General features: G+C 43.0%; 1 protein-coding gene across 1 annotated transcript; it reads right to left on the bottom strand.

Moving 5' to 3' along the window:
* Nucleotides 1-70: 70 nt before the first annotated feature.
* On the bottom strand, nt 71-22,911 carry PSMD9 (proteasome 26S subunit, non-ATPase 9). The gene is made up of 6 exons (XM_041729240.1): nt 22,693-22,911; nt 19,174-19,276; nt 14,870-15,081; nt 12,747-12,848; nt 2,082-2,170; nt 71-1,734 (listed from the first exon to the last, which is right to left on the bottom strand). Exons 1-6 carry the CDS (start codon nt 22,828-22,830, stop codon nt 1,707-1,709), a joined length of 672 nt encoding a protein of 223 aa, XP_041585174.1. The 5' UTR covers nt 22,831-22,911; the 3' UTR covers nt 71-1,706.
* Nucleotides 22,912-27,694: the final 4,783 nt, after the last annotated feature.

Genomic DNA, 27,694 nt, shown 5'->3' with positions numbered 1-27,694 from the left:
ACCCCCAAGCCCCAGTGCTGGTTGATTAATAAGCATACATCTTAAAAAAAAAAAAAAAAGGATCAAACTGGATGATACAAGCTGTGTTTATTATAATCTGGGGCTTATAAAAAGAGACTTGAAAATACTTGGAATCAGAACGCGCACACACACAATTTAAACAGCAAACAGTGGTACGCATGGCATGTCTGTGTCTGTAAGAGGTGAACGCATGTGGATGCACTGCTAGGGTAGAGTTTTGGGGAAGACACTCAATATGAAGGCTTTCCAGTTGAGCATGAGAATCCATGGCTGGAAGCAAGAGCCCAAGTATTGATTCCTGTCAAGACAACCTAGTTTCTGTATTCAACCTAAGCAAATCCATTCCCAAGGAACACTGGCATGCCTCAGCAGAACGGGCCATCCTTCCTCTGAAATAGAAAGTGATGTGCAAGAAATGTGGGAAAAAATAGTGATAAGGTGAAGGGAGAAAGTAAAACACAGGGTCACTAAGAATCACTGAAACCCATGTGGCCCTGTGAAAGAGAGAAAATAAAAGGAAGAAGGAATCAGCATTTTCAAGGAGTCAGGTATGCACACTCTGCTGGTCCCATCAGCAATCAAACACACCTTGGCAGTTTACAAACTACTGTTGATTTGAGGGGATGACCAGGAGGTTCAACTAAAAAGGTCAAATTAGAAGATAATTTGCAATGTTTTTTATTCCAGAAGCAAAGGGAGCTTGCTGCTCTCCTGTGGGTTATAGATGAGGAAGCTGACACCTCAGGGGGCTACCTGGGGAGCCTCCTGGCTTTCCCTATTCTTCAAGGGAGCGATGTGCCCGGGAGGTAGAGCTGCTGAGGATGTAATTTCTGTATCCAGAGCAGCAGTGCCATAATGCAAAATGCAGATGCTGCAAACCCCACTCACTAACGGATGATGTTCTTGAAGTGTTGGTCAAATCCTGACTTCAGAACTACTGTTGGTTTGTTCTGTCCAAATTTTTTTTTAAAGTAAGCTCTACACCCTGGATGGGGCTTGAACTCAGAACCCCAAGATCAAGAGTTGCATGTTCTACCCACTGAGCCAGCCAGGTGCCCCTGTTCTGTATAACTTTTTCTTTTTTTCAAGATTTTATTTAAGTAATCTCTACACCCAACATGGGGCTTGAACTTACAACTCCAAAATCAAGTCACATGCTCCACTGACTGAGCCAGCTAGGTGTCCCTGTCCAACTCTCTATAAGAATGTTCTAACTCCTCTCAGAGCTTTGGTTTGGAGGTTCACAAGAAATTCAGTTGGCACCGTACGTTAACTAAATTTAATTTACATAAAAAAATTTTTTTAAAGGGAATTCGGTTGGGGTGATAACATCTTCATATCAGCACTGAAACCTGTGTTTATTCAGGAGGAAAAATCCTAAAGAATAACGTCCTATCAACGCCTGCCAGAATAACTCCCACCCACTTCCCCACAATCCAGAAAACTCCCATTTTCGGCCATCGCCTAATTTGCAAAAGATGCCAAGCACAAATCAAGTTAACAATGCCTTAATCCCAAGAGGTTACACTGGAAGGCCACACCGTTTCCATCACCCAAAAAAGTCCAGGCTTCCAGCCTCCTCCAAATCCTTAAGCTTCCGGGAGAGAAGAGAAGGAAGAAATTCCCACCAGACCCACATCCAGGGCAAGGGAAGATGGTTTCCTATTACTGTTCCCTGGGAACAATCATCTTTGCAAAGGAATAATGTTGCAGCTGAAAGAAAAAAAAAAAAAAGAAAAGAAAAGAAAAGAAATGACATAAGTTTGGTGGCTCCAATCAGAAGACCAAAAAGTGAGCCCTCTGAGTGATTCACCTGCATTCTATGTCTTTTAAATCAAATGCCCAGTTAGTGAAAGAATCAGTGACCAGGGCTCCTTCTACCTCCACACCTGCAATCTCATTCGTGCTTCAAGTACTTATCAGGAGTTTCTACAGGCGATCTGGGGAATACCATCATTTCCCAGTAGCCACCCTACCTCCTCCCCAGAGCTTTATGGCTGACAAACACTCAAGTGAAAACTGACAGGGCATCGTGTAAGTGAGCAGAAATGATACTTTACCCCAGCAGTCCTTTTCCTGCCCAGCGGGTTGGGACAAGTCTAAGCTGATGTTTCTCCCCTCTGCGGATCACCGTCACATTGAGGGGTTTCTGAAAGGAAAATAAGCTCATTTTATAGTCAACCTGTTTAGTATTCAAAAGAGATTCAAACTAAAATGCCAAGATACTGATTTTTTTGCATGTCAGAGTGGTAAGTATGCTTATATTAATAAGCGTAATCCTGCAGTTGTCAACAGTGTGGGGGACATGACACCCCCCCCCCAATGGGGCTGTGAATTGGTAATATCCTCATGGACAAACACATCTCTCCAAAAAATTTTTTTAAAAAGGCGCCTAAGATACATTTTACAAAAGTACAAGATAATATATGAACAAAGTGTTACTTCTGGGACTGTTTATAAATTCAAAAACTGAAAACACCCAAAACATCCCTTGATAAGATATTAGTCAAATATAGGATAGTGAATGAAGCCGTTTTAGTAAAAACAAAACGAGCAAAGTATGAACCCATCTGAATATACATTTTTTGTTTAATTTTATTCATTTATTTTTTATGCTCTTTTTTTTAAGTAGGCTCCATGCCCAATGTGAGGCTTGAACTCTCGACCCTGAGATCAAGAGTTGCATGCTACCAATTGAGCCAGCCAGGCACTCCTGAATATACCTTCTAAAAGGGCATATTTGTTGCTTCACGTATACAAAGCTTTCTGGAAGATATCCAAAAAAACTGTTAACAATGGTTACTTGCAGAGAGAAGCACCAGGAGTTTGGAATGAAAAAAAAAAGATGACATTTATTTTTATATCTTTTTTTTTTTTTTAAGACTTTATGTATTTATTTGAGAGAGCAAGAGAGCACAAACAGGGGGCAGGGGCAGAGGTAGAGCGAGAAGCAGGCTTCTCCACTGAGCAGGGCACCCAACATGGGGTCCCATCCCAGGACTCTGAGATCATGCCCTGAGCTGAAGGCAGACGCTTAACCAACTGAGCCACCCAGGCTTTATATTTTTATATTTCTTTGTACCATGTCTATGTATTACTTTATATTTTATATTTTTATATTTTATATAAAATATATATTTATATATATGTATTTTTTGTACCATGTGTATGTATTACTTTAATGTAAAAAAATAAAATAGAATATATACCAAGGAAACTTAAAAATAACAAGGTGCATTAAAATTTAGAACTTTTGTCCATCACAGGATACTATCAACAGAGTGAAAACTCAGAGAATGGGAGAAAATATCGGCAAATTATATATCTGATAAGGGATTAATATCCAGAATATATAAAGAATTCCTACAACTCACAACAGCAAACAATCCAATTAAAAAATAAGCAAAAAATTCTAGAGTGGACATTTCTCCAAAAAAGATAAACAAATGGCCAAAATACACATGAAAAGATGCTCCACATCACTAATCATTAAAGAAATGCAAATCAGAAACCACAATGAGGTATCACTGCACATCCATTAGGATGGCTACTATCCAAAAACAGGAAATGACAAGAGTTGGCAAGAATATGGAGAAACTGGAACATTGTACACTGCTACAGGGGAATGAAAAATGGTGTAATCACTGTGGAAAACAGGATAGCTATTCCTCAAAAAACTGCTAACAGAAATATCACATAATCCTGCAATTATTTTTTTTCACAGATTTATTTGAGGGAGAGAAAGAGAGCATGCAGGGGAGGGGCAAAGGGAGTCCTAAGCAGACTCCACACTAAGTGTGGAACCCCAAGCAGGCCTGATCTCATGACCCCAAGATCACAATGTGAGCCAAAACCAAGAGTCAGATGTCTAAACAACTGTGCCACCCGGGTGTCCCCACATAATCCTGCAATTAAACCTCTTGGTATACACCCCAAGAATTGAAAGTGGGGACTCAAACAGATATTTGTACACCCCTGTTTATTATTTATAATAGCCAAAAGATGGAAGCCAACCAAGTGTTCATCAACGGATGAACGAATAAACAAAATGGAGTATTATTTAGCCTTAGGAAGAAGGAAATTCTGACACACACAAAATGGACAGACCATGAAGACATTATGCTAAGTGAAATCCATCAGCCACAAATGGAGAAATATCATCTGATTCTACGGAAAGTGAATTCAAAGAGGCAGAAAGCAGATTAGTGATCACCAGAGGCTTGGGGAGAGGAGAATGGGAAGTTGGTGTTTAATAGGTATAGAGTTCCAGTTTGGAAAGTTGAAAAAGTTCTGCTGAGGGATGGAGGAGGGGGCTGCAGAATAATATGAATGTACTTAATGCCAGAGAACTGCATACAGAAATGGTTCAAGTGTTAAATTTTATGTTATGTATATCTTATCACAATTTTTAAAAATTGTGGCAGATCTATCAATGTAATCTCTAAATCTGACAAAGTAAAGCAGTAAGAAAAAAACAAAAAGATGCCACTTTTCACCTAGATGGTCAAAGAATAAGACTGCCAATAGCATGGGCAAGAGGAGTCAAGAAACAAGCCCTCGTATACACTGCTCAAGAAAATGTGAACTAATCCAAACTTTTTGGAGGGTACCCTGACAACATCTACCTGTAAATGTGCATTGCATTTGACCCAGTAATTCCACCTCCAGAAATCTCTCTGACAGAAACCCTCATGTAAGACAAGAATATTCACTACTCCATTGTTGGTGATGACCAAACATAGGGTAAAACCTCAATGTCGGGACGCCTGGGTGGCTCAGCAGTTGAGCATCTGCCTTCTGCTCAGGGTATGATTCTGGATCCAGGGATTGAGTCCCACACTGGGCTCCCTGTAGGGAGACTGCTTCTCCCTCTGTCTGTGCCTCTGCTTCTGTCTCTCATGAATAAATAAATAAAATCTTTTAAAAAATGGGCAGCCCGGGTGGCTCAGCAGTTTAGCACTGCCTTCAGCCCTGGGCCTGATCCTGGAGACCCAGGATCGAGTCCCACGTCAGACTACCTGCATGGAGCCTGCTTCTCCCTCTGCCTGTGTCTCTGCCTCTCTCTCTCTCTCTCTCTCTCTCTCTCTCTCTCTCTGTGTGTGTGTGTGTGTGTGTGTCTCTCATGAATAAATAAATTAAAAAATCTTTAAAAGAAAAAAAATAAAAAATAAAATAAAAAATCTTAAAGAAAGAAAGAAAATCGCTTAATTTAAAATAAATAAATAAATAAAATAAAACCTCAATGTCTGGTATGGAGGGCTAGTTACATAAAAGATGGCAGACCAAGCAAAATGGAATACAATGAAGAAGGTACCCCACCTGAAAATCCCCTCAAGGGGGACGGAATCCAGAATGCTATGTAAAGTAGGTCTTGTTTGTCAAGAAAGGAAAGAAAGAAAAAGAAAGAAAGAAAGAAAAAGAAAGAGAGAGAGAGAGAGAAAGAGAAAATCGCTTAGTTTAAAATAAATAAATAAATAAAATAAAACCTCAATGTCTGGTATGGAGGGCTAGTCACATAAAAGATGGCAGACCAAGCTAAATGGAATACAATGAAGAAGGTACCCCACCTGGAAATCCCCTCAAGGGGGACAGAATCCAGAATGCTATGTAAAGTAGGTCTTGTTTGTCTTCTTTTTCAAAAAGCAATCACTATAGACATATTCATCCACACTTAAAAAATGTGTGAGAGGGGGATCCCTGGGTGGCTCAGCGATTTAGTGCCTGCCTTTGGGGCAGGGCGTGATCCTGGAGACCCGGGATCAAGTCCCACATCAGGCTCCCTGCATGGAGCCTGCTTCTCCCTCTGCCTGTGTCTCTGCCTCTCTCTCTCTCTCTCCATCTGTGTGACTATCATAAATAAAAAAATTAAAAAAAAAAATTTAAAAAAAAAAATGATATCCCTAGACAAGCTAGAAACCCAGAGGTCATGCTTGACATGGGCTGGGTGTCATATTAAAGCCCATATACTAATATCCTAAAGGTCTCTCTAATTTACCCACTTCCTGCTGCCCACTCACCAAAGCCACCATCACCCCTTGACCAGGGTGCTAAAACTGTCAGCCTTCCAGTCAGCTTTCTACCTAGCATCTGGAGACATCTTTCCAAGACACAAGGCTGCTTACATCTGTTACCCTCAGTTTGGAAGTGTGCATGGCTCTCTACTGCTCCTCAGTAAAAAAAAGAATGAAATCTTGACAGTACCACAAGGCCTCACACGGTGTGTTCCCTGCCAACTTCCCAGATATACCTCCTCCCCACCTACCCCTTCCCTTCTTACTCTGGGCTCCAATCATCTTCTCTGGCCCTCTCCCCTCAGGGACACAACTCTGCTGGAAGGTTCCTCTCCTTATCTCGCTACCAGTCTCTAGGCTTGATCAACCTTTTTTTTTTTTTTTTTAAGATTTTATCTTTTTAAGTAATCTCCACACCCAACTCAGGGCTCACTCACAACCCTGAGATCAAGAGTTGCATGCTCCATTGACGGAGCCAGCCAGGCAACCCCAGGCCTTGATCAACTCCTAACACTCACAGGTCACATCCTCGGGAATGTTATCCTAACTGCAGCCATTGCCTTCCTAGCCTCCTCAAACTTTTCCTTCATAATACTCATGAGGGTGTATAATTACGTTTGATTAGTACTTGTCTCCCTCGCTGAAGTGTTTGCGAGGCAAGGGGCCTTCTGTTTATCTGTGCTATTGCCGCCCTAGTGCCTGCACCTTGCCCAGCACTTAAACAGAGCAGGGAAGGTACATAGAAGGAAGAGACCTAGGACTTCTGTTCTTTTCTTCAAAAACTTTTGTTTATAATAAAGAAGACTTTTTTTAATTGAAGATTTACAAGAGATTCATCTACCAGAGTATTAATTTCCAGGTTTCCATAAAATTGGAAACTACCTAAACGTCTAACAACAGAACATGGTGGGGTTTCTTTTGTTTTGTTTTGCTTTGTTTTTTTACCATTTTTCTCAAGTCACAAAGCGGACCCTTGATTCTCAAGTTGGACTGTTTCTGGGAGGATCCAAGGCCCTGAGGGGGTAAGGTCTCCCCACCTCAGCAGCTCAAGTTTTATCTGTTTGATACATTGGAATTCCCCAAGAAATTCCATTGGAAGGAAAGGTGCTGTTGCTTAAATGTTCAATAACTACTTTTGTGAAGAAGGATTCATGTTATTAACTACAGTCACCATGCTGTACATGAGAGTTCATAATAATGTTGTATTGCCTATTTGAAAGTTGCTAACAGTAAATCTTAAAAGTTCTCATTACAAGGAAAAAAAACTGTAACTATGGTGATGGATATTAACTAGACTTACTGAGAGGATCATTTTGTAACATATATAGATAATGAATCATTATGCTGTACGCCCATAACTAATATAATGTTACATGTCAATTATACCTCAATAAGAAAAAAAAAAGAAGGATTCATGATCACTGAAGAGCTTAATAATCTATTTAACTAGAAAAGACAGACTCGGGGTAGCCCCAGTGTCCCAGCGGTTTAGTGCCACATTCAGCCCAGGGCATGATCCTGGAGTCCTGGGATGGAGTCCCACATCCGGCTCCCTGCATGGAGCCTGCTTCTCCCTGTGCCTCTGTGTGTGTGTGTGTGTGTGTGTGTGTGTGTGTGTGTGTGTGTGTCTGTCAAGAATAAATCAATAAAATCTTTTTAAAAAGAAAAGACAGACTAGCAGCACTGGCGTGGTTCAGTTGGTTAAGCGTCTGCCTTCTGCTCAGGTCATGATCCTGGAATCCTGGAATCCTGGAATCCTGGGATCGAGCCCCACATAGGGCTCCCTCCTTGACAGGGAATCTGCTTCTCCCTCTGCCACTCCTCTCTTTCTCTCAAATAAATAAATAAAATCTTAAAAAAAAAAAAAAAAAAAAGACAAGACAAGACAGACTAAAAACCAGTAGATGTTATCACTAATCACCAAAAACTGGAAAAAACCTAAATGTCCCTCACTGGTAAATGGGTAAACAATTTGACATTTATCTACACAGTGGATCACTACAGAGCAGTAAAAAGGAGTGAACTACAGATACACACAACAATGTGGAAGAATCTCAGATGTAAGATGCCAAGTGAAAGAAGCCAGATTTAAACGGCCATACAGAGATCCCTAGTGGCTCAGCGGTTTAGCACCTGCCTTTGGCCCAGGGCATGATCCTGGAGTCCCAGGATCGGGTCCTGCCTCGGGCTCCCTGAGTGGAGCCTGCTTCTCCCTCTGCCTGTGTCTCTGCCTCTCTCTCTCTGGGTCTTTCATGAATAAATAAATAAATAAAATCTTTAAAAAAATAAAAGGCCATACATATTGTGCAGTTCCATTTATAGGACATTCTTGAAAAGATAAAACTGTAGGGATGGAGCACAGATTGGTGGTTGGGTGGGGTGGAGGCTGGGGGAGGGGTTAACTATGAAAAGATATGAGGCCATTTGGGGGAGGATGACAGAATTGCTCCATATCTTCATTACAGTGGCAGTTCTCAGACTATGTACATGTGTCAAAATTCACAATACTGTACACTGAAAAGGGTGAATTTTGCTATAGGTAAATCACACTTTAATAGCCAATAGCTCTATATGCTGGTATATGGACAGACTGACCCCAGAAGGACATGAGACTTTTCATTACATGTTCTTTGGTTCTGTCTTAAACGTGTCTGTGTATTACCTCTCCCAAAAAAACTAGAGACATATTTACAAAACAAATCCATAACAATGAGCCCAGACAACTGCCAAGTTTAAAAGTATGTGCACCACAGTACACAAGACACACGAGCAAACCACTACACTAGGAAGTCCAGGGAAAAGGAGTGAAAAATCGAGACTCTGGGTAAACATAACAGAATCAACCTGCTTCTACAAATCTCACTAACATGATGACAGGACAGCCAAGGGGAAACAAAAGACCACCACCACAGGACGAATAAATAACATGGCAGGAGACTGCAAAGACGAAAGAGGGCACCAAAATAAAAAGCCAACAGAAAGTGGACAAGTGGTAACTGAGCAAGTAGAGAAAATAGACACCCTGTGTAGTGGTTCTAGAAAATGCCCATAAATTCTTTGATATTCCTTTAAGATGTAAAGGCTAATGATTCCCTTGCTTTTGAACGTGGGCTGGACTTGGTGAGTCGCCTCTAATGAACAGAATGAAGTAGAAGTGATAATGCATGTCTTCAGAGACCTGGTCAAGAAGGCACCACTGCCTCCTCTGTGCTCTCGCTTGGACTGCTCGCTCTGGGGGAAGTGGCCACCATGCTGCAAGCGCACTCCAGCAGCAGTACAGAGGGGCCCGAGCCACGAGGAATTGATGCACCAACAGCCATGTGAGTGAGGCATCTCGGAAACAGATTTTCTAACCTCAGTCAGGCTCTCAGATAATGGCAGCCGCTGCCAACACCTTGACTACACCCTCATTGAGACCACGAGCCAGAACCACCCAGCTAAAACCCACTCCTGGATGTCCAAGCCTCATAAACCGTGAGGCATAATAAATTTACGCTGCTAAGTTTACAGTAAGTTTATTTTTTTACTTACCAATAAATAACTAATACACCCTTTATGGCAACAGGTTAAAAAGAAGCTGACAAAGAACAAATGGATTTGTTCCAGAGAACCCCAGGAAGGTTTAGTACAAACAGACCAATGGAACAGAATAAAGACTTCCACTTATAGGAATCTGAGAGATAATAGAGGTGGCGATATCAATAAGTGGGTAAAGTATTAACTATTCACTAAATAGTATCTGGACAACTACTATCCATTTGTGTGGGGGGGGGGTACCCTACCTTATACCATTCACAAAATTAATTCCAGATGAGGTATATACTAAGTTGTTGTATATACAACAAATGTCTACATAGTATCTTGTATATAAATGTACACAAAAGTATTCACAATAGCCAAAAAGTGGAACCAAACCAAATATCCACCAACTGATGAATGGATAAGTAAAATGTATATTCGTACAATATGATATGACCCAGCCATAAAAAGGAATGAGGTACTGACACCTGCTACAACATAGACAAACCCTGAAAACATGATGTTGAACAAAGGAAGTTAATCACAAAATATCATGTATTATGTGATTCCATTTATATGAAATGTCCAGAATAAGCAGATCCATACAGACCAAGAGTAGTTTAGTGCTTAAGGGGTTGGTGGGTAGGGGGAAGGGGCAGTGATCACTAATGGGCATGGAGCTGCTTTCTGAAATCATGAAAATGTTTCTAAAACTGATTGTGGTAATAGATGTACAACTCTATGAATATACTAAAAACGACTGAGCTATGCAGGGTTTTTTTTAAGATTTTATTTTTCTAAGTAATCTCTACACCCAACATGGGGCTCAAACTCACTCCTCAAGAGTCACATGCTCCACAGACTGAGCCAGCCCGGTGCCCTGAGCTAGACACTCCAAATGGGGAAACTGTACGGTATGTGAATTATACCTCAAAATTGTTGTATAAGAAATAATCAAAGACTGGGGCACCTGGCTGTCTCAGTTGGTTAAGCGGCTGACTCTTGATTTTGGTTCTAGTCATGATGTCAGGGTTGTGAATCAAGCCCTGTGTTGGGCTCCATGCTGGGCATGGAGCCTGCCTAAGATTCTCTCTCCTTTTGCCCTTCTCCCTGCCTCTCTCTCTTCCCTTCACTAAAAAAATAAAAATAAATAGATCAATTCCACATGGATTAAAGAAAAACTAAAAACAAATCCATAAAAGCATGAGAAGTTCTTTAAGCAGACACAAAATGCAAAAACCATAAAGCAAAAAACTGATGATTTTGGCAAAATCAAACTCTTGAACCTCCTCCATGCAAGTGCAGACTTGGTGAAGGTGTCAGTGTGAGAATGAAGGCCTGACAACTGGCTGGGGCACAGGTACCAGCCGGCTATGTTTCAGCCTAATGCCTGCCTTCCAAAGAGTTACACATGGATGAGCAACGCAGCCAAACAGCTGAGCAGGCGCAAGACAAACCAAGAATTACTGTCAAACTGAATACTTCATTTGGGAATGAAAAACTTTTGTAGATAATTTCTATGGACTTTGAGTCCCTGTTTCTCCTGCAAAGTGTGGATCTTTGCCAAGATAACTTTTGTGAAAGTTACATTCCTGAGCCAAGAGCTGAGGTGATCAGGTAGAAATGCTATTTAAAGGCATACTATTCCAGAAACTGGTGGATTGCAGCCAATTTTGAATCCCAACCCTTATTATATTTCCAAGGATTGAAATTGTCAAACTGCACATGAATCATGTTCTAAGGTACTACTGTGTGAATAGTGCTTTGCTACTGTGCACTGTCCCTTCTTTCTTTAAATTCTCAGGTATGGTTTTGGCTGGGAAGACGTTGTTATATTAACAAATGTAACAAAATGGTTAACTTAAAAAAAAAAAAAAAACTTTCAAAGTCACCATAAAATAAGTTAAAAGACAAGGAGATAATCAGGAGAAACATATATATCATGAAAACAGGCAAAGGTTTAGTATCTGGAGTATGTTAAAAAAAAATTCCTACAAATTTGGGTGCCTGGGTGGCTCAGTTGATTAAGCATTTGCCTTCGACTCAGGTCATGATCTCAGGGTCCTGTGATAGAGCCCCACTGCCGGCTCCCTGCTCAGTGGGGAGTCTGCTTCTCCCTCTCCCTCTGTACTCAAGCTCTCTCTCTCTCCCCTTCTCTCTCAAATAAATTTTAAAAATCCTTTTTCAAAAATTCCAACAAATCAATTTTTTTAAAAGGTACAAATAGCCCAATTAAAAAAATGGAAAAAATATAAACAGACAATCCACAGAAACAAAAATATGAACATTAATCCAAATATAAAATAAAGATACTCAACCTCACTGGTAATCAGAAAAATACAAATTAATTTAAGATGTCATTTTAGCAAAAATGTTAAAAGATCAGTAATACAGAATACTACTGATGATATGGTACACTCATAATGTTGGTCGGGACACAAATTAGCAAAACTTTTTTGAACTACCTATTATAAGTGTGCATAATACACTAAGAGCCTATAATTCTACTTTCTGGGGTTTTTTTTGTCTGTTTGTTTGTTTGTTTGTTTTACTTTCTGGTATTTATATCAAGAAGTTGCCCGTAGAGACATCTGGGTGGCTCAGTGGTTGAACGTCTGCCTTTGGCTCAGGGCGTAATCCTGGAGTCCTGGGATCGAGTCCCGCATGGGGCTCCCTGCATGTTTCTCCCTCTGCCTACGTCTCTGCCTCTCTCTCTCTGTCTCTCACGAATAAATGAATAAAATCTTAAAAAAAAAAAAAAAGTCATCTGTGAACAAGGATATATGACTGCTCATGCTAGAATAAAACCATAAATAACCAAAATGTCCACTGATAAGGCAGGGGATGGACAAACTGGAGTCCAATCCTACAACGGAGTGCCATGCAGCAGGACAAAAGATCAAGGCATGTGAAAGTGAAAAGATTCCCTGAGAAACACTGTTGAATGAAAGAAGGGATAGGAAGTAGGAAAAGGGTATTTATATAGGGTGGCTGCAAAGGCCTAGCCCAGGTGTCATTTGTACAAGATGAGGGATACACATAAGGGAGAAAAAGCATTCCAGACAGAGAGAACAGCAAGTGCAAAGGCCCTGTGCCTGAGCAACAACTCTCTGAAGGCAGCAAAGAAAGACCCCAGAGACAATTCCTGGCATTGGCAATTCTAGGGTTACTGACCAGATGTGACCTCCAACTCACCCCCTCACTGTGCTGTACCACACTGCTAATGTTATGCAGAGACTGGAAGTTTTGGGTGTTCACAGAGCCAAACTCCACAATCTCATCATCCACTTGCAGACCCTAAAGAGAGAAGAAAAACAGAAAATCAGGGTAGAGGGGTTAAATGTGCTGCTGGTGTTCTTTACCCTTTCATATCCAATTTAATGTCCAGGCCAACAGCTTGTTTTCTACTGGGAAGAGTGGTAGGCACAAAGCAAAGAGGTCAGGGATTTAGCTACCTCACACAGGAGGAGGTGGTGGATAATTGGGTCACTTTCTCCCAGGGATTCCTTCTAGGACGATCTAGTAAAAGGGGGCCAGATCTATCTGATGTCTGATAAAAGCTGGCAGGTGTACAGGCCTTAAAGAATGTGGGGAAAAGCCAAATGCTATCTTCTGGGGTCAGGGGCGAAAAGAGACAGGCTAATCTGGGCCTATTTTGTTCAGGGGTCAGGATTTAGGCAATTTTGCTCTATAAGTCCCCACATGCACAGATACCAGGCTGCCCCAGGAATAGTGTGACCCTTTCATCCTAAGAACACAGATCACAATTCATTCATTCGTTCAACTAATATTTGTCATGGGCCTATTACAGCTCTGTGCTAGAGCTGTGATTAAATATCAACTACATATTCACATAAAAACTTGATCATGATGTTCAGAGTAGCATTATTCATAATGGCCAAAAGACAGAAACCAAATGTTCATTAAGTGATGAATGGATAAAAAGAATATGATAGGGGATCCCTGGGTGGCTCAGCAGTTTGGTGCCTGCCTTTAGCCCAGGGTGTGATCCTGGAGACCTGGGATCGAGTCCCACATTGGGTTCTCTGCATGGAGCCTGCTTCTCCCTCTGCCTGTGTCTCTGCCTCTCTCTCTCTCTCTCGTGTCTCTCATGAATAAATAAAATAAATAAATAAAAAATAAAAAAACAATGTGATATATCCACACAATGGAATATTACTCAGCCATAAAAAAGAAAGAAATAGAGATACATGTTCTATTATACATGATACTAAGTGGAAAAAGCCAGTCATAAGGGTCATATAGGATTCTATTTATATGAAGCAGAAAGCAGACTGGTGGTTGCAAGGGGCTGGGGGAGATGGCTTGGGGGGGAGTGATGGCTAATTAGTAAAGTTTCTTTTTTGAATAATGAAAATGGGGACGCCTGGGGGGCTCAGCAGTTGAGCGTATGCCTTTGGCCCAGGGTGTGATTCTGGGATCTGGGATTGAGTCCCATGTCAGGCTCCTTGCAGGAAGCCTGCTCTCCCTCAGCCTGTGTCTCTGCCTCTTTGTGTGTCTCTCATGAATAAATAAATAAATAAAATCTTTAAAAAAAGAAAAAGGGGTAGCCCAGGTGGCTCAGCGGTTTAGCGCCGCCTTCAGCCCAGGGTGTGATCCTAGAGACCTGGGATCGAGTCCCACGTCAGGTTCTCTGCATGGAGCCTGCTTTTCCCTCTGCCTGTGTCTCTGCCCCCCTCTCTCTCTCTCAGGTCTCTCATGAATAAATAAATAAAATCTTAAAAAAAAAAAAAAGAATAATGAAAATGTTCTAAAATTGCTTATAGTGATGCACAGCTCTGTGAAGACACTAAAAACCATGGAATTGCATGCTTCAAATGGGTAAATTTTATAGTGTGTGAACTATATCTCAATAAAGCTGCTTAGAACTTAAAAACATGCCAGGTAAGGTCTAGAATTCATTCGGCAATACAGCCAGTGCAAAGCAAAGACGTAGTAAATGGCAGCTACAGTTGTCCTTCTCCTGTCTAGTACTCAGTGCCTGGCTAAAATAAGTCAAGAAGAGATCCTTTCCCCCTGTCGGATATTTATCACCTTCTCCCTTGGCTCTCAGGCCTCTCCCTGACCAGGTTAGTGGGCAGCAGGGGCTGACTCCTCTCTAAAACCTGGCCCCAGCACAGGGCTGGGAAGCCCAGGGCTCAGTCAGTATTTGCTAAATAAGTGGGTAAAGTCAAGTTGCAGCATGGACAGACACTGGGTCTGTCTATCCACGGTCCTGCCCCACCCACCCCACCCCAAGGCTACCAGACCCATAGCACCCTCCAGGTGTAGATTTAGGTTGTGGAGTTCTGGCTTACCGCAATACTGGCAGGGGAGCCAGGACTGATGCTGTTCACTTTGGCAAAGGCCTGAGGGGGGCTGCGGCCCTCACTCTGGCCCAAGTTGCGGCTCATGGCCTCTTCATGGGCCTCGGCCATGTCCCGAGCCTGCTTCTCCTTGTCTCGAGCATGCAGCTGGTGCAGGGCCTCTTCCACCTGCTTCATGACTGCCTTGTGATCATTCTGTAAGCCTGGGAGAATGCCACATTAGGGAACAAGGAAGCCAGCTGAAGACACAGGACTCCCAAATTCAGGACTCCCACATTCGATCGCACTGGACTAGAGGCTGAGGACAAACTTGTGGCCGAGACGGGGGCCACCGTCACGAAGCTCAATGTCTAGTTAGGGAAAGAGGTCAGGAACAAGTAATTACTAACATCTGATTACTGTTGCCAAGGGCTAGACAGCCAGGACAGGACCTTGCTAGTCTAGGAGATCAGGAAAGACTTCCCAAAGGCAACACTGAGACTTGAAAAGGTGAGCAGAAGGCCACCTGGGTGGTTCAGTAGTTGAGTGTCTGCCTTCAGCTCGGGTGGTGATCCAGGGATCCTGGGATCAAGTCCTGCATCAGGCTCCCCATAGGGAGCCTGCTTCTCCCTCTGCCTCTCTCTGTGTGTCTCTCATGAATAAATAAAATCTTGAAAGAAATAAGGGAGGGAGGAAGGGAGGAAGGAAGGAAGGAAAAGGTAAACAGAAGCAAGAAATTGCTGCGGTGAATCCACAGCCACCACCTCAGATGCATACAAGGGGCAAGTGTGGTGGCCATGCAAATCAGTGAAGTGAGCTGTGTGTAAGAAGGACTTCACTTTTCTCCTAACAGCCCCACAAGGAAAAATGATGCCTAAGTCCACTAACACATGGCAGATGATGTTTAGTCTGGAAGAACAGGAGAAGAGCTGGAAATTAGGAATCTGGGGGTAAAATTCTCTTTGTTTCAGTTCTGATAGCTAATTCAAAATGTAGCAAACTGGGGCCCCTTGCTGGCTCAATAGGAAGAGCATGCGAGTCTTAATCTCTGGGATTGTGAGTTCAAGCCCCATGATGGGTGTAGGGATCACTAAAAAAAAAAGTCGAGAATCACACCAGTCCAGTAAGTTATTGCTGCAGGCCAGTCTAGCACAGTGGCTGGAATTTTGACAACTTTCTAAACCTAAAAACAATTTTCTTTATTGCTGTGGATCCCACACCTCTATTCAAGCTAGGTCACTCACAAGCTTCATTTTTGATGAGTTTCAGAGGCCAGAGCTGTCGACTGAAACTACCTGCCAATCCATGTCCAATGTTTGTGGGGCACAGACTTTCGGACTTTCCAGATGCCCTGACTGTGGGCATGCACAGCTACCTGACCTGGTTCCTCTGCCCCTATCATCTTGGAGCAAAGGTGAAGCCCTCAGATATAATGCGACTCTGGTACTCAACCCACAGGAGCAGATGCAAGAAAAGAACCCAGATCTGGGCCCATGGTTGGCAGAGCACACTGACTCCTGATCTCGAGATTGTTAAGTTCAGGCCCCACGTTGTATATAGAGATTACTTTAAACAAACAAACAAACAAACAAAACCCCCAAACTTGAATAGGTAGAGACATCTGACTGGGCAGGAAGACTTAAAATGGTGTCGATGTATAATATATAGTCACTCTTTGACTAGAAAAGTTCCTCTGGATAGTAAGCTCCATGAGAACCCTCAGAACCTTCCACAATGCCTGGCACACAGGAAGCACCCAACACACAGCTGCCAGTGATAGGATGAATGACTTTACTTTCAATATACTGCAATTCTAACCAAATTTTTTTTAAAAATTTATTTTCCTAAACAAAATGTTTTCAAAGCCTATTTCAAAAAACGAACTTGCAACTGTAACAAATGCAGTCTATTAATGTAAGATATTAATAATAAGGAAAAGCTGGGTCCAGACTATGTGGGACCTCTCTGTATTATTTTTCCAATTTTTCTGTAAACCTAAAACTGTTCTAAAAAATAGAATCCATTTTTAAAAATACAAGAGAGGTGCCTGGTTGGCTCAGTCAGCAGAGTGTGCAACTCTTGATCTCGGGCTCATGAGTTCACTTAAAAAAAAACAAAAAGAAGATCAATAAGAATTGCTCAACCAGGTTCTTAAATATAATAAAGTCATTAAGATAGTGTGATATTGGGGCACCTGGCTGGCTTAGTTGGAAGAGCATGAGACTTGATCTCAGGGTTGTGAGTTCGAGCCCCATGTTGGGTGTATAGATTACTAAATAAACTTTAAAAAAAAGTGTGATTAGCAAGGAGATGTATCAACAGAACAATGCAAAAAAACTAAGAGACCTAAATATGTCTGAAAATTTCCTATGTAATACTGCTAGCATTTCAAATTAATGGAGAAAAAATAGGCTACTTAATAAATGGTGTTGGAACATCAGGGTAAACATCTGGAAGAAAATAAGCCAGTGCTCTCTCTCACATGTTAGGCTCTGCTTCTCAAGTTTCCCCCAGAATCCTAAATCACAAAGAAAGCAGGCCACATCCCTGGGGAGTCTGAGGGTTAAACCAAAAGCCCCCAAATTTCCCTCCAGTCTTGACATGGTTCTTCCCTACTCTGTATCTTCCACTTGTTTCAATAGAAAAATGGTATGCTTCTTTTCCCAAAATCTTCAAGGAAAAGTGATGCTCTAAGATGTTGTTCTATGATTATATTGCAACTTTGCGGAACATGTGGCACCTCAAGAGGTATCTCACTCCTGTGGTAACTACTTATGCCTCCAGAAGGAAGCTCGGCCTTATAATCAAAACATGCTGCAGATGGAATCAAGATTCAAACACATAAAACAGAGGTCAATGAGGGAAAAATGTGCATGATAAATTCCCCTCTAATAAGACTTTGTGATAGAGGCTGCCAGCTGCCCACCCATGGCAGAGGTGAATAAAGCCCCCAAACATGTTCTTGTGGTAGCCACCAGAACCTGTCAATGTTACTTTCCATGGCAAAGGGGGCTTTACAGATGTGGTTAAGTCCAGCGCACTGTTTGGGGAGATCATCCTGGATTACCCAGGTAGGGGGCCAAATGCCATCACAAGGGTCTTTGTAAGTGAAAGCAGGAGTGAGACAGTGAGAGAGAGAGGTGAGATGGTGGGACCAGAGTTGGGAGGTACAGCTGCTGGCTTTGGAAATGGGAGGAACTACGAGCCACGGGACACAGGCACCTCCAGAAGCTGGGAAAGATAAAGAAATGGGCTCTTTATCAGAGCCTCCAGAGGGACACAGCCCTGCCAACACTTTGATCTTAGTCCAGTGATACCCATTTGGATCTTTGATTATTATAAGGCAATAAATTTGTGACACTTGAAACCACTAGTCTAGGGTATTTGTTACAATAGGACCAGAAAACTAATATACTACCCAACTGCTACGTACAACTTATTCCTCAACTATAAACAAATAAATGATTTTATTTAGGATAGTGATATGACCACCATGGAGTACATACCCCAACATGTCTTGCAGGCAGAGGGGCCTAGGAAGTGAAAGCAGAAAGCAGTGCAACAAGGCGGGGGTGGGATCTGCAGGAGAGTTCCTTAAAGGGAGAGTCCTGGGCAGCAAAGGACCTTCTCCCCTTCCCACCTTCGTCCTTCCCTTCATTCCTGCTTGGCGCATGGACATGGTGACCCTAAAGTTGGAAAACATGTCCAAAGGATGGCATAGCCTGAGATCTGACGGCCAGCCCTGCTCTGCTTCCCTCCAAATGTCTATACTGAGGCACTGAAGGCTCCTGTGTGAGTGACCGCAGTCAGGGCACTATCCTTACCAGCTAGATGCATTTCCTAACACATAACTAGTTTGATCAGGATTGCAAGCAATTTTTTTTTAAGATTTTATTTATATACTCATGAGAAACACAGAAAGAGAGGCAGAGACATAGGCAGAGGGAGAAGCAGACTCCTCACAGGGAGTCCGATGTGGGACTCGATCCCAGGATCACGCCCTGAGCCAAAGGCAGACACTCAACCGCTGAGCCACCGAGGAGTTCCAAATTTTTGACTCCGGTTTCTATCATCACTTTGAAAAAGTTTCCACAGTGAAGTCAAGTCTTTAAGAACAAAATGAAAAATGAAACCATAAATTTAGAAGCCTAGAGGCCAACCCATTTCCCCACTCAGTCCCTGGATGCGGACAGTGAGATAATCCCATCAGGGGAGAAGAGAAGGAAGCAGAGAATATGGAATAGTGAGATCATGCTTATGTGCCTTCAGCCTCCCTTGCTGGAAGGCTGGGGATTGGCTGCACGCACACCACTCACAGACGATGTTGTGCCTGGCAGTTCGGACTTGGTACAGGTCCACGTCTGACCGAGGGTAGCCCTCGCAGTCCACCAGTGGCTCATTCATCCCCACGCCCTTTTGCTGGAGGGAAGAAACATGGTTAAGATTTCACAGGTATGAAGTCCTCAAGACATTTTTTCCCTTGCAGCCATCATAAAGGCGACAGGAATGAAAGCTGCCACATACTGATCACACAGTACAGGCCACGTACTTTCCCCAAATGCTCCCACAACCACCCTCTGTGGTCAGGGGGACGACACACTATTTTTCTTTTTACTGACTTTTAATAACACAAGTAACACATCAATCTGTGCTCCTCTTTTTAAGTCAGACAGTACAGATAAAACTAAAGACTCTTTTGAGCTTCATCCCCAAGGCCAGACTCTTGGACTCCTCCAAACCCTCCTTCCAAAAGCAGCTGACACCTGGCTGGTGGCCTTCAAACCCAGAGGGGAGTGAAAGCCCCAAAGAGCATCCAGCTGTGGCAGGACTTTGGTTCTTCCTGAAAGTAAAAAGGGATCTAAAAGGGATTTCAAAGAGGTTTTCATCCCTCGAAGGGCATACTGTTATCAACTGCCATTGGGAGAAGGAATTGGGTGGCTAGGGGACAAGGAAGGCAGAGGGACTTCATTTTCTATTTTTTTGTAGTCTTTTTGAATTTTGATCATGCACACGTATTCCCAATCTAAAATGACACATTTAACATTTTAAAGTCTTTTCCTACATTAAGTCAGAGGATGGTGCACAATGGCAATGAAACTCGTCCTGTGATGGAGGGCAGAGGGTTTCCAGTCAGTTAGACTTTGATTTGAATCTCAGTCGTGCTGTGCACAATCCGGGTGCCCTTAGTTGAGATCTCCCCTCTCCAGAGGGAGATCCATGACACAGAGAAGATCATGTGACCAGGGGCAGAGGAATTAGACCACCACAAGCCAGGGATGGCCAGTGACCGCCAGAAAATAAGACAGAGGCACTGAACAGATTCTCTCTCAGATCCCCCAGGAGAAACCAACCCTGCCGACAGCTTAGATTTCAGACTTCTGGCCTTCACAACTGTAAGAGAATGACTTTCCACCACTCTGGTCACCCAGCTTGTAGTAATTTGTTATGGGGACTCCAGGAAATTAATACATGTAAAAATAATAAATCATGGCTGAATTATTAGTCAGCATAGAGGAAAGCTGCCCAGGGAATATATGTACTGGGATGAGGGATTCCATTCACTTTTCTCCCTTTCTTTCTGGAAGCCACTGGGTTACACCTACCATTTCCTATTGAAGCCCATAGTTTACCTTAGGCTTCACTCTTAGTTTTATATTCTACAGGTTTGAACAAATGTATAATGACATGTACCCATCATTACAATCCTATATGGGATACCTACACTGCCCTACAAATCCTCTGTGCTCCATCTATTCATCCCTTCCATCACTTTGGATCCCTGCAACCACTGATCTTTTTAATGTCTCCACAGTTTTGCCCCTTCCAGATTCTGGTTGAAATCCTACTGATGCAGTCTTCTCAGACTGGCTTCTTTCAGTTACTGATAAGCATTTGGGGTTCCTCCAGGTCTTTTCATTGCTCACTAGCCCATTTATTTTTAGCAGTAATATAGTCTACTGTTTAGAGGTTCATTTTATTTACCTATCCACATAGTTAAAGACATCTTGGTTGCTTCAAGTCTTGGCAATTGCGAAATAAGCTGCTGGAAACATCATGAGGATTTTTGCATAGACATGTTTTAAACTCCTTTGGGTAAATACCATGGAGCACAACTGCTGGATGGTATGGTAAGAAAATGTTTAGCTTTGCAAGAAACTTTCATATTCCTACCAGCTCTGAATCAAGAGTTCCCCCACATCCTCAACAGCATCCGGAGTTGAACTGTGATGAATACTGGCCACTTAGACACATGTGTAGTAGTAGTACCTCATGGCTGTTTTAATTGGCATTTCTCTGATGACATATGACATATGTCTTTTGAGATACACGTTTTAAATTCTGATAAATTTTATCTACTTTTTCTTTCATTGCTTGTGATTTTGGCATCACATCTAAGGAGGTTTTGCCTGACCCAAGATCACAAAAATTTACTCCTATGCTTTATTCTATAAGATTTATGGTTTTAGCTCCTCCCTCCTTTTTAAAAAAACAATCACAGAGGAGGGCTTCAGGCTTAAAAGCTTTCAGCCTATAACTGTAGCTAGTAAAAAGGAACAAACATATCACCTTGGTATGCATTTTTACCTTATGCTAAAGGGAGGGAAAAAAATCCCTTTCTCATATGCTGTAAAGTTACAAAATTTTCATTTAAGACAAACATACTTAAGTAAAAAGGTGAATCAATATAAAGAAAAATACCAAGGGAATAGTAGTACAAGAGATATTATGGATATAGCATCCTGCTTGAGGTAAAAAGTAAAGTTTGGAAAATTGTTAGCATAATGCTTGAAAACACAAGTTCTGGATTCAACGGGCCTGAGATCCAAATCTCATTTTGTGACTCTAAGCAAGTGACTTCTCTTTTCTGAGCTGGGTAACATACAAACTTCACAAGGTGGTTGTGGATTTCATGATATAACATACACACAAACCAGCACCCTTCAGGCATAATAATCAGCACCCTGCAAAATGATACCCTGGTCTTTTGATGCTTGGATTTTACTCTCATCACCTAAAATGCATTGCATCCATTCACACTATATAGGATGTATTTAATTTATTCTTCCTCTGCAAATTGATTTGTGGTTCTACACTAATTGGCATAAGAAAAACTACCAGTTTGGGGGCTGTCGACCTGGGAATAACCCCACCACAGCCACTTCTGGTTACATGACCCTAGACAAGGGTTTGCCTCACCCTGGGCCTCAGTCCCCTTACTTGTCACTCAAAGCTCGGTCTTTAGAGTAGTAGCATCAGCATCGCTGGGAATTTGCTAGAAATAGATCATCTGCACCTCCGCGCCCCGTCCTCATCGGAAACTGAATTTTAACAAGATCCCCAGGTGCTTGCCAAACATAATGAAAGTTTACGAAGTTCTGACGTAAAGTGAGTTAGCAAAGCACAGATCTTCTGGTACACATTCAACAAGCACCAACGACGGTTGTGATTATCACAATTTATTAGCTCAGTGGCCTGAGGCAGGTTGAAGTGACGGCTCTGTTTCCCCATCCCTAAAATGGGGGGAATAGTAGAACTCACCTCAAAAAGTTGCTGCGAGGGTTAAAGGAGCTAACCACGTAAAGCAATTAAAACCGCCCCCAAGCGCCCAACACTCGGTAGGCGCTCCAGGAACGCTTGCGGTGATAGGCCGTCGTCTCAGGTGCTAGCGTTAGTTGCTGACCGCCTACTGCCGACAGAGGCCGCAGTTGCCGCGCTTTGGGCCTCCCAGGGAGCGAGAGCTCCACCGCTGAGCGCTCAAACCCAGGCCGCCCCGGCCTCCCCATTCTCCCAGGCTGCCCCCCACGCCCGCTCAGGAGCCCCGAGCCCCCACTCACACTCTCCAGTACGTCATAATTGGCTTTGATCTGCGCCTCGATCTCCTCCTTGCGCCGTATGAGCTCCTGGATGTCACTGACAGTCACCCCGCCTGCCTGCGGGGAGCCTTCGCCCTGCCTGGCTTCCCCCTCCGACATCCTGGACCTCGGCGCGGGATGCGGGACACCAGGCTCCCCGGCTTCCGGGATGCGGCCGCCGGAAGAGACTGTCGCTACGGCTCCGCCCGCGGGCCAAACTTCCTCGAGCAACAGCCGGCCTGGCTTGGGGGAGGGGCCTGCTGGGGGCGGGGCGCCCGGAAGCCACACCCCGCTGGGACAAGCGTTCTGGTGACTAGGGAAGACCAGTCTGGGGAGGAATGGGTTCCAGGTCTGTCACCAGCCAGCACAGGATGATCTCTCCCTCGGTGACTCATTTGCTTTCCACATTCATCAGTAGACGTGTACTGAGCGCCTACCATATGTTTGTGCCAAAGGCTGTGCGAGGCGCTCCAGTTCAGCTCCTCAAATCTACCCAGCCCTTGAGAGATAACGAAACACATTCAGATTCCTTACCCCCCATTTTTAAAATATCTTATTTTTTTCTTTTATAAAGATTTTATTTTTTTAAAGATTTTATTTATTTATTCATAGAGACACAGAGAGAGAGGCAGGGACACAGGCAGAGGGAGAAGCAGGCCCCATGCACCGGGAGCCCGATGTGGGACTCGATCCCGGGTCTCCAGGATCGCGCCCTGGGCTGCAGGCGGCGCTAAACCGCTGCACCACCGGGGCTGCCCCGTTTTATTTATTCATGAGAGACACACAGAGAGAGGCAGAGACACAGGCAGAGGGAGAAGTAGGCTCTCTGTGGAGAGCCCATGACCCCAGGGTCACACCCTGAGCCAAAGGCAGATGCTCAACCACTGAACCATCCAGGTGCCCCCTAAGATTTTATTATTTTTAAGTAACCTCCAAACCCAACATGGGGCTGGAACACACAACCCCAGAGATCCAGAGTTGCAAGCTTCACTGGCTGAGCCAGCCAGATGCTCCCCTTATCCCCCATTTTACAGACCCTACAAGCTCAGGTTCAAGTCTGGTTCTGGCCACTTAATGCAACCTACATGACCTTAGGTAAATTCCTTCACTGCCCTGAGCCTATTTCCTCATCTATAAAATCATTGGATATTGACAGATATCTCAGGGCTGTGATTTTGCTAACAGCTATTTATTGAATGTCTCCTATATGTCATACACTGTCCCAGGAGCTGGAAAGATAAAGAACTGAGTTACTACTCAATGCCTCTTATGTACTAAGGCCTCTTTAAATTTTGGCAAAAATAGTGATGATAATAACTTATCAAATTCATACAATGTGCCAGACACTGTTCTAAATGCCTTATGTGTATCAATTCAACAGCCTTCTGGGGGCGTCTGTCTGGGTGGCTCATTTGGTTAATAAGTATCTCCCTTCTGCTCTGGTCATGATCCCGGGATTCTGGGATGGAGCCCCACATCAGGCTCCCTGATCAATGGCGAGTCTGCTTCTCCCTCTCCCTCTGCTGCTCCCCCAGCTTGTGCTTGCTCTCTTTCTCTGTCAGATAAATAAATAAAATATTTTTTAAAAAACAGCCTTGTGGGATCCCTGGGTGGCGCAGCGGTTTGGCGCCTGCCTTTGGCCCAGGGCGCGATCCTGGAGACCCGGGATCGAATCCCACGTCGGGCTCCCGGTGCATGGAGCCTGCTTCTCCCTCTGCCTGTGTCTCTGCCTCTCTCTCTCTCTGTATGACTATCATAAATAAATAATAAAAAAAATTATTAAAAAAAAAAAACAGCCTTGTGAAATCAGGGTTATTACTGTTCTCATGTGACAACTGAGAAAACCCTTTCAATAACCAACTTGCCCAAACAGCAGAATAAGCTTCCAAATTTTCAACCTAGCCTATCCAAATGATGAAACAACATTTAAACATGTGCCCCCTAATATATTGCACTAAAAGGATACGCCACACCCGTGTATTATGCAAAAAGGTTTGTCCTGAATCTAATCATGGTAAATAAATTCAAATTAAAGAACACTCTTCAAAACAACTGCCTTGAACTCTTCAAAAAAGGTCAGTGTTGTGAAATACATATATACAAGCTAGGCAATTGCCTAGCTTAAAGACTATTTAGGGACAAGAGAGGCAACTTACTTTCAAATGGTTCAGGAAGGGCAGCCCCGGTGGCTTAGCGGTTTAGCGCCCCCTTCAGCCCAGGGCCTAATCCTGGAGACCCAAGATCAAGTCCAAGTTGGGCTCCCTGCATGGGGCCTGCTTCTCCCTCTGCGTGTGTGTGTGTGTGTGTGTGTGTCTCTCGCGAGAAAATAAATTTTAAAAATCTTTAAAAAGGGCAGCGCCAGTGGCTCAGCGGTTTGGCCCCACCTTCAGCCCAGGGCCTGATCCTGGAGACCTGGGATCAAGTCCCACCTGCGGCTCCCTGCATAGAGCCTGCTTCTCCCCCTGCCTGTGTCTCTGCCTCTCTCTCTCTCTCTCTCTCTCTCTCTCTCTCTCTCTCTCTGTGTGTGTGTGTGTGTGTGTGTGTGTCTCATGAATAAATAAATAACATCTTTTTTAAAAATCTTTAAAAAAACACAAATGGTTCAGGAAAAAAGAACAAATATATATTTGTGGACAAGAGAATGGTAAGGTAAATGTGATAATGTGTAAATAGTGATTCTGCGTGAAACATATACAAACATTCTTACTATCTTTGCTACTTTTCTGTAAGTTTGAAATTCTTTTAAAATAAAAAGTTACAAAAGTAATCCTTATACAGAAAAAAAGTATAATTAATTACATTCAGCCTCCTATATTTTGTTCAATTATCCTTTTTCTTTTTTCTTAAGATTTTATTTATTTGAGAGAGAGAGAGCACAAGCAGGAGGAGGAGAGGGAGAGGGAGAAGCAGACTCCCCACTGAGCAGGGGGCCTGAGGCGGGGCTCTATCCCAGGACCCTGAGATCAAGACCTGAGCCAAAGGCAGACGTTTAACTAACTGAGCCACCCACACACCCCTGATTTTTGTTTTTTAAAAAAATCTAATATCCAATTAGGGATTGTGCAAGTATTTAGTTATGTCTCTCTCTTTTCTTTTTTTTGGGGGGGGGGTGGTCAATGTTAGAAACGTTAGTTTATTTTAAAAAGATAATTGAAGGGTGCCTAGGTGGCTTAGTTGGTTAAGCGTCTGCCTTTGGCTCAGGTCATGATCTCAGGGTCCTGGGATGGAGCCCCACCTCAGGCTCCCTGCTCAGTGGGAAGTCTGCTCCCCCCTCTTCCACTCCAATCCCCTACTGGTGCACACACTCTCTCAAATTAATAAATAAAATCTCTAAAAAAATAAAAAATAAAAGCAGCAGGGATGCCTGGCTGGCTCAGTTGGAGACTCATATGACTCCTGATCTCAGGGTGTAAGTTCCAGTCCCACATTTGGCGCAGAGATTACAAAAAAGGAGGAGGAGGAGGAGGAGGAGGAGAAAATTAAATTAAATTTAAAACAGCAGCTTTAAAAGACATTATTAGGGAGTGCCTAGGTGGCTCAGTAGTTGAGCATCTGCCTTCTGCTCGGGTTGTGATCCTGGAGTCCTGGGATCAAGTCCTGCATCAGGCTCCCTGCAGGGAGCCTGCTTCTCCCTCTACCTGTGTCTCTGCCTCTCTCTGTGTGTATCTCATGAATAAATAAATAAATAAAATCTTTAAAAAAACACATTATTGAGACAATTGTTGAAATGTTTAATATGAACTTTATATTATAGTATTGTATCTATGGTAAATTCTTCAGTAAGTTAATGGTATTGTAATTATATAAGAGAATCTCCTTATTCAAAGAAATGAATGCTGAAGTATTTAGAGATGTAGTGTCCTAATTTCTGCAACTAACTTGCAAGTGGTTCAGGAAAAAAGCTGTACATACACACACCTAAATATAAAGGTGGGGGAGAATAAGGTGAGAGAGAGACAGACAGACAGACAGAAATAGATTGAGGGAAAGGCAAAATGTAACAAGTGAGTGAAGAATATATGGAAGTTTACAGAAACTATCTTGCAATTCTTGAGGTTTAAAATTTTTCCAAATAAAAAGTGCAGAGTGAAGATTCCTACCCATGCCTCATGTGCTGTATATGTGGGAAGTTTTCCACTTATCTGAAACCAGAGCTATTGTTTAAGTCACTATATGATGTTATTGTCAATATTGTCATTATTATAAACCTAGATCCAGTGCCTTCTACAGCCTTCATAGCTCCCAAAGCCATCCATTACCCCCTCCTCCACTCTCATCCCAACATCCCAATCTTTTTCCAGATTGCAGCAGCATCTGACATGGTCTTAGCTTCTAAGTCACCCCATCCATTCTCCATGTAATAGCCAGAATAACCTCCCCAAAGAGTAGCATTGTCACTCCGCTGCTTAAAAGCTTTCAATGGCTTTCCATTGTGCTTCTCTTGGCTTTCATGACCCTTCTAATTCCTGCTTGCCTTTGGACACACACACACACACCAGCACATACACAACTTATTTTCCAGTCACACTGAACTTCTAGCAGTTTCTGGCACATTAACTGCTCAGTCTCTCTCAGCACTGGGTCTTAGCACCTGCTCATTCCTCCTCTAGAACACCATCTCAGGAGGCGCTTGGTGGGGTCAGCTGGCTAAGTGCCTGACTCTTGACTTTGGCTCAGGTCATGATCTCAGGGTCCTGGGATTGAGTCCCAAGTTGGGCTATGCCCTCAGCATGGAGTCTCCTTATCCCTCTCCCTCTTCTCATCCCCTCACTTGTGCATGATCTCTCTCTCAAGTAAGTAAATAAAATGTCCTTTAAAAAATAAAATTAGATAAATAAATCTTAAAAATAAAAACAAAGAACACCATCTCAGGCCAGGCTGATTCCAGCTCCTCTTTCAAAGATCCAGCTCAAACATTACATCCCCTGGAAATCATTCTTTGGTCCACCCCAAGGCTAGGGGCACTGCTTACTGCACTTCGCAG

Source organism: Vulpes lagopus, chromosome 14 (assembly GCF_018345385.1).
Source record: "Vulpes lagopus strain Blue_001 chromosome 14, ASM1834538v1, whole genome shotgun sequence".
Taxonomy (NCBI): Eukaryota; Metazoa; Chordata; class Mammalia; order Carnivora; family Canidae; genus Vulpes; species Vulpes lagopus.
This window is presented reverse-complemented; position numbering and strand designations above follow the sequence as displayed.

Coding starts and splice junctions, on each gene's coding strand:
- PSMD9 (XM_041729240.1), bottom strand. CDS start 22,830: ATGTCGGAGGGGGAAGCCAGGCAGGGCGAAGGCTCCCCGCAGGCAGGC. Junction 19,277..22,692: donor ATTATGACGTACTGGAGAGT/GTGAGTGGGGGC, acceptor TCTTCCCTCCAG/CAAAAGGGCGTGGGGATGAA. Junction 12,849..14,869: donor GCTCCCCTGCCAGTATTGCG/GTAAGCCAGAAC, acceptor TTCTCTCTTTAG/GGTCTGCAAGTGGATGATGA.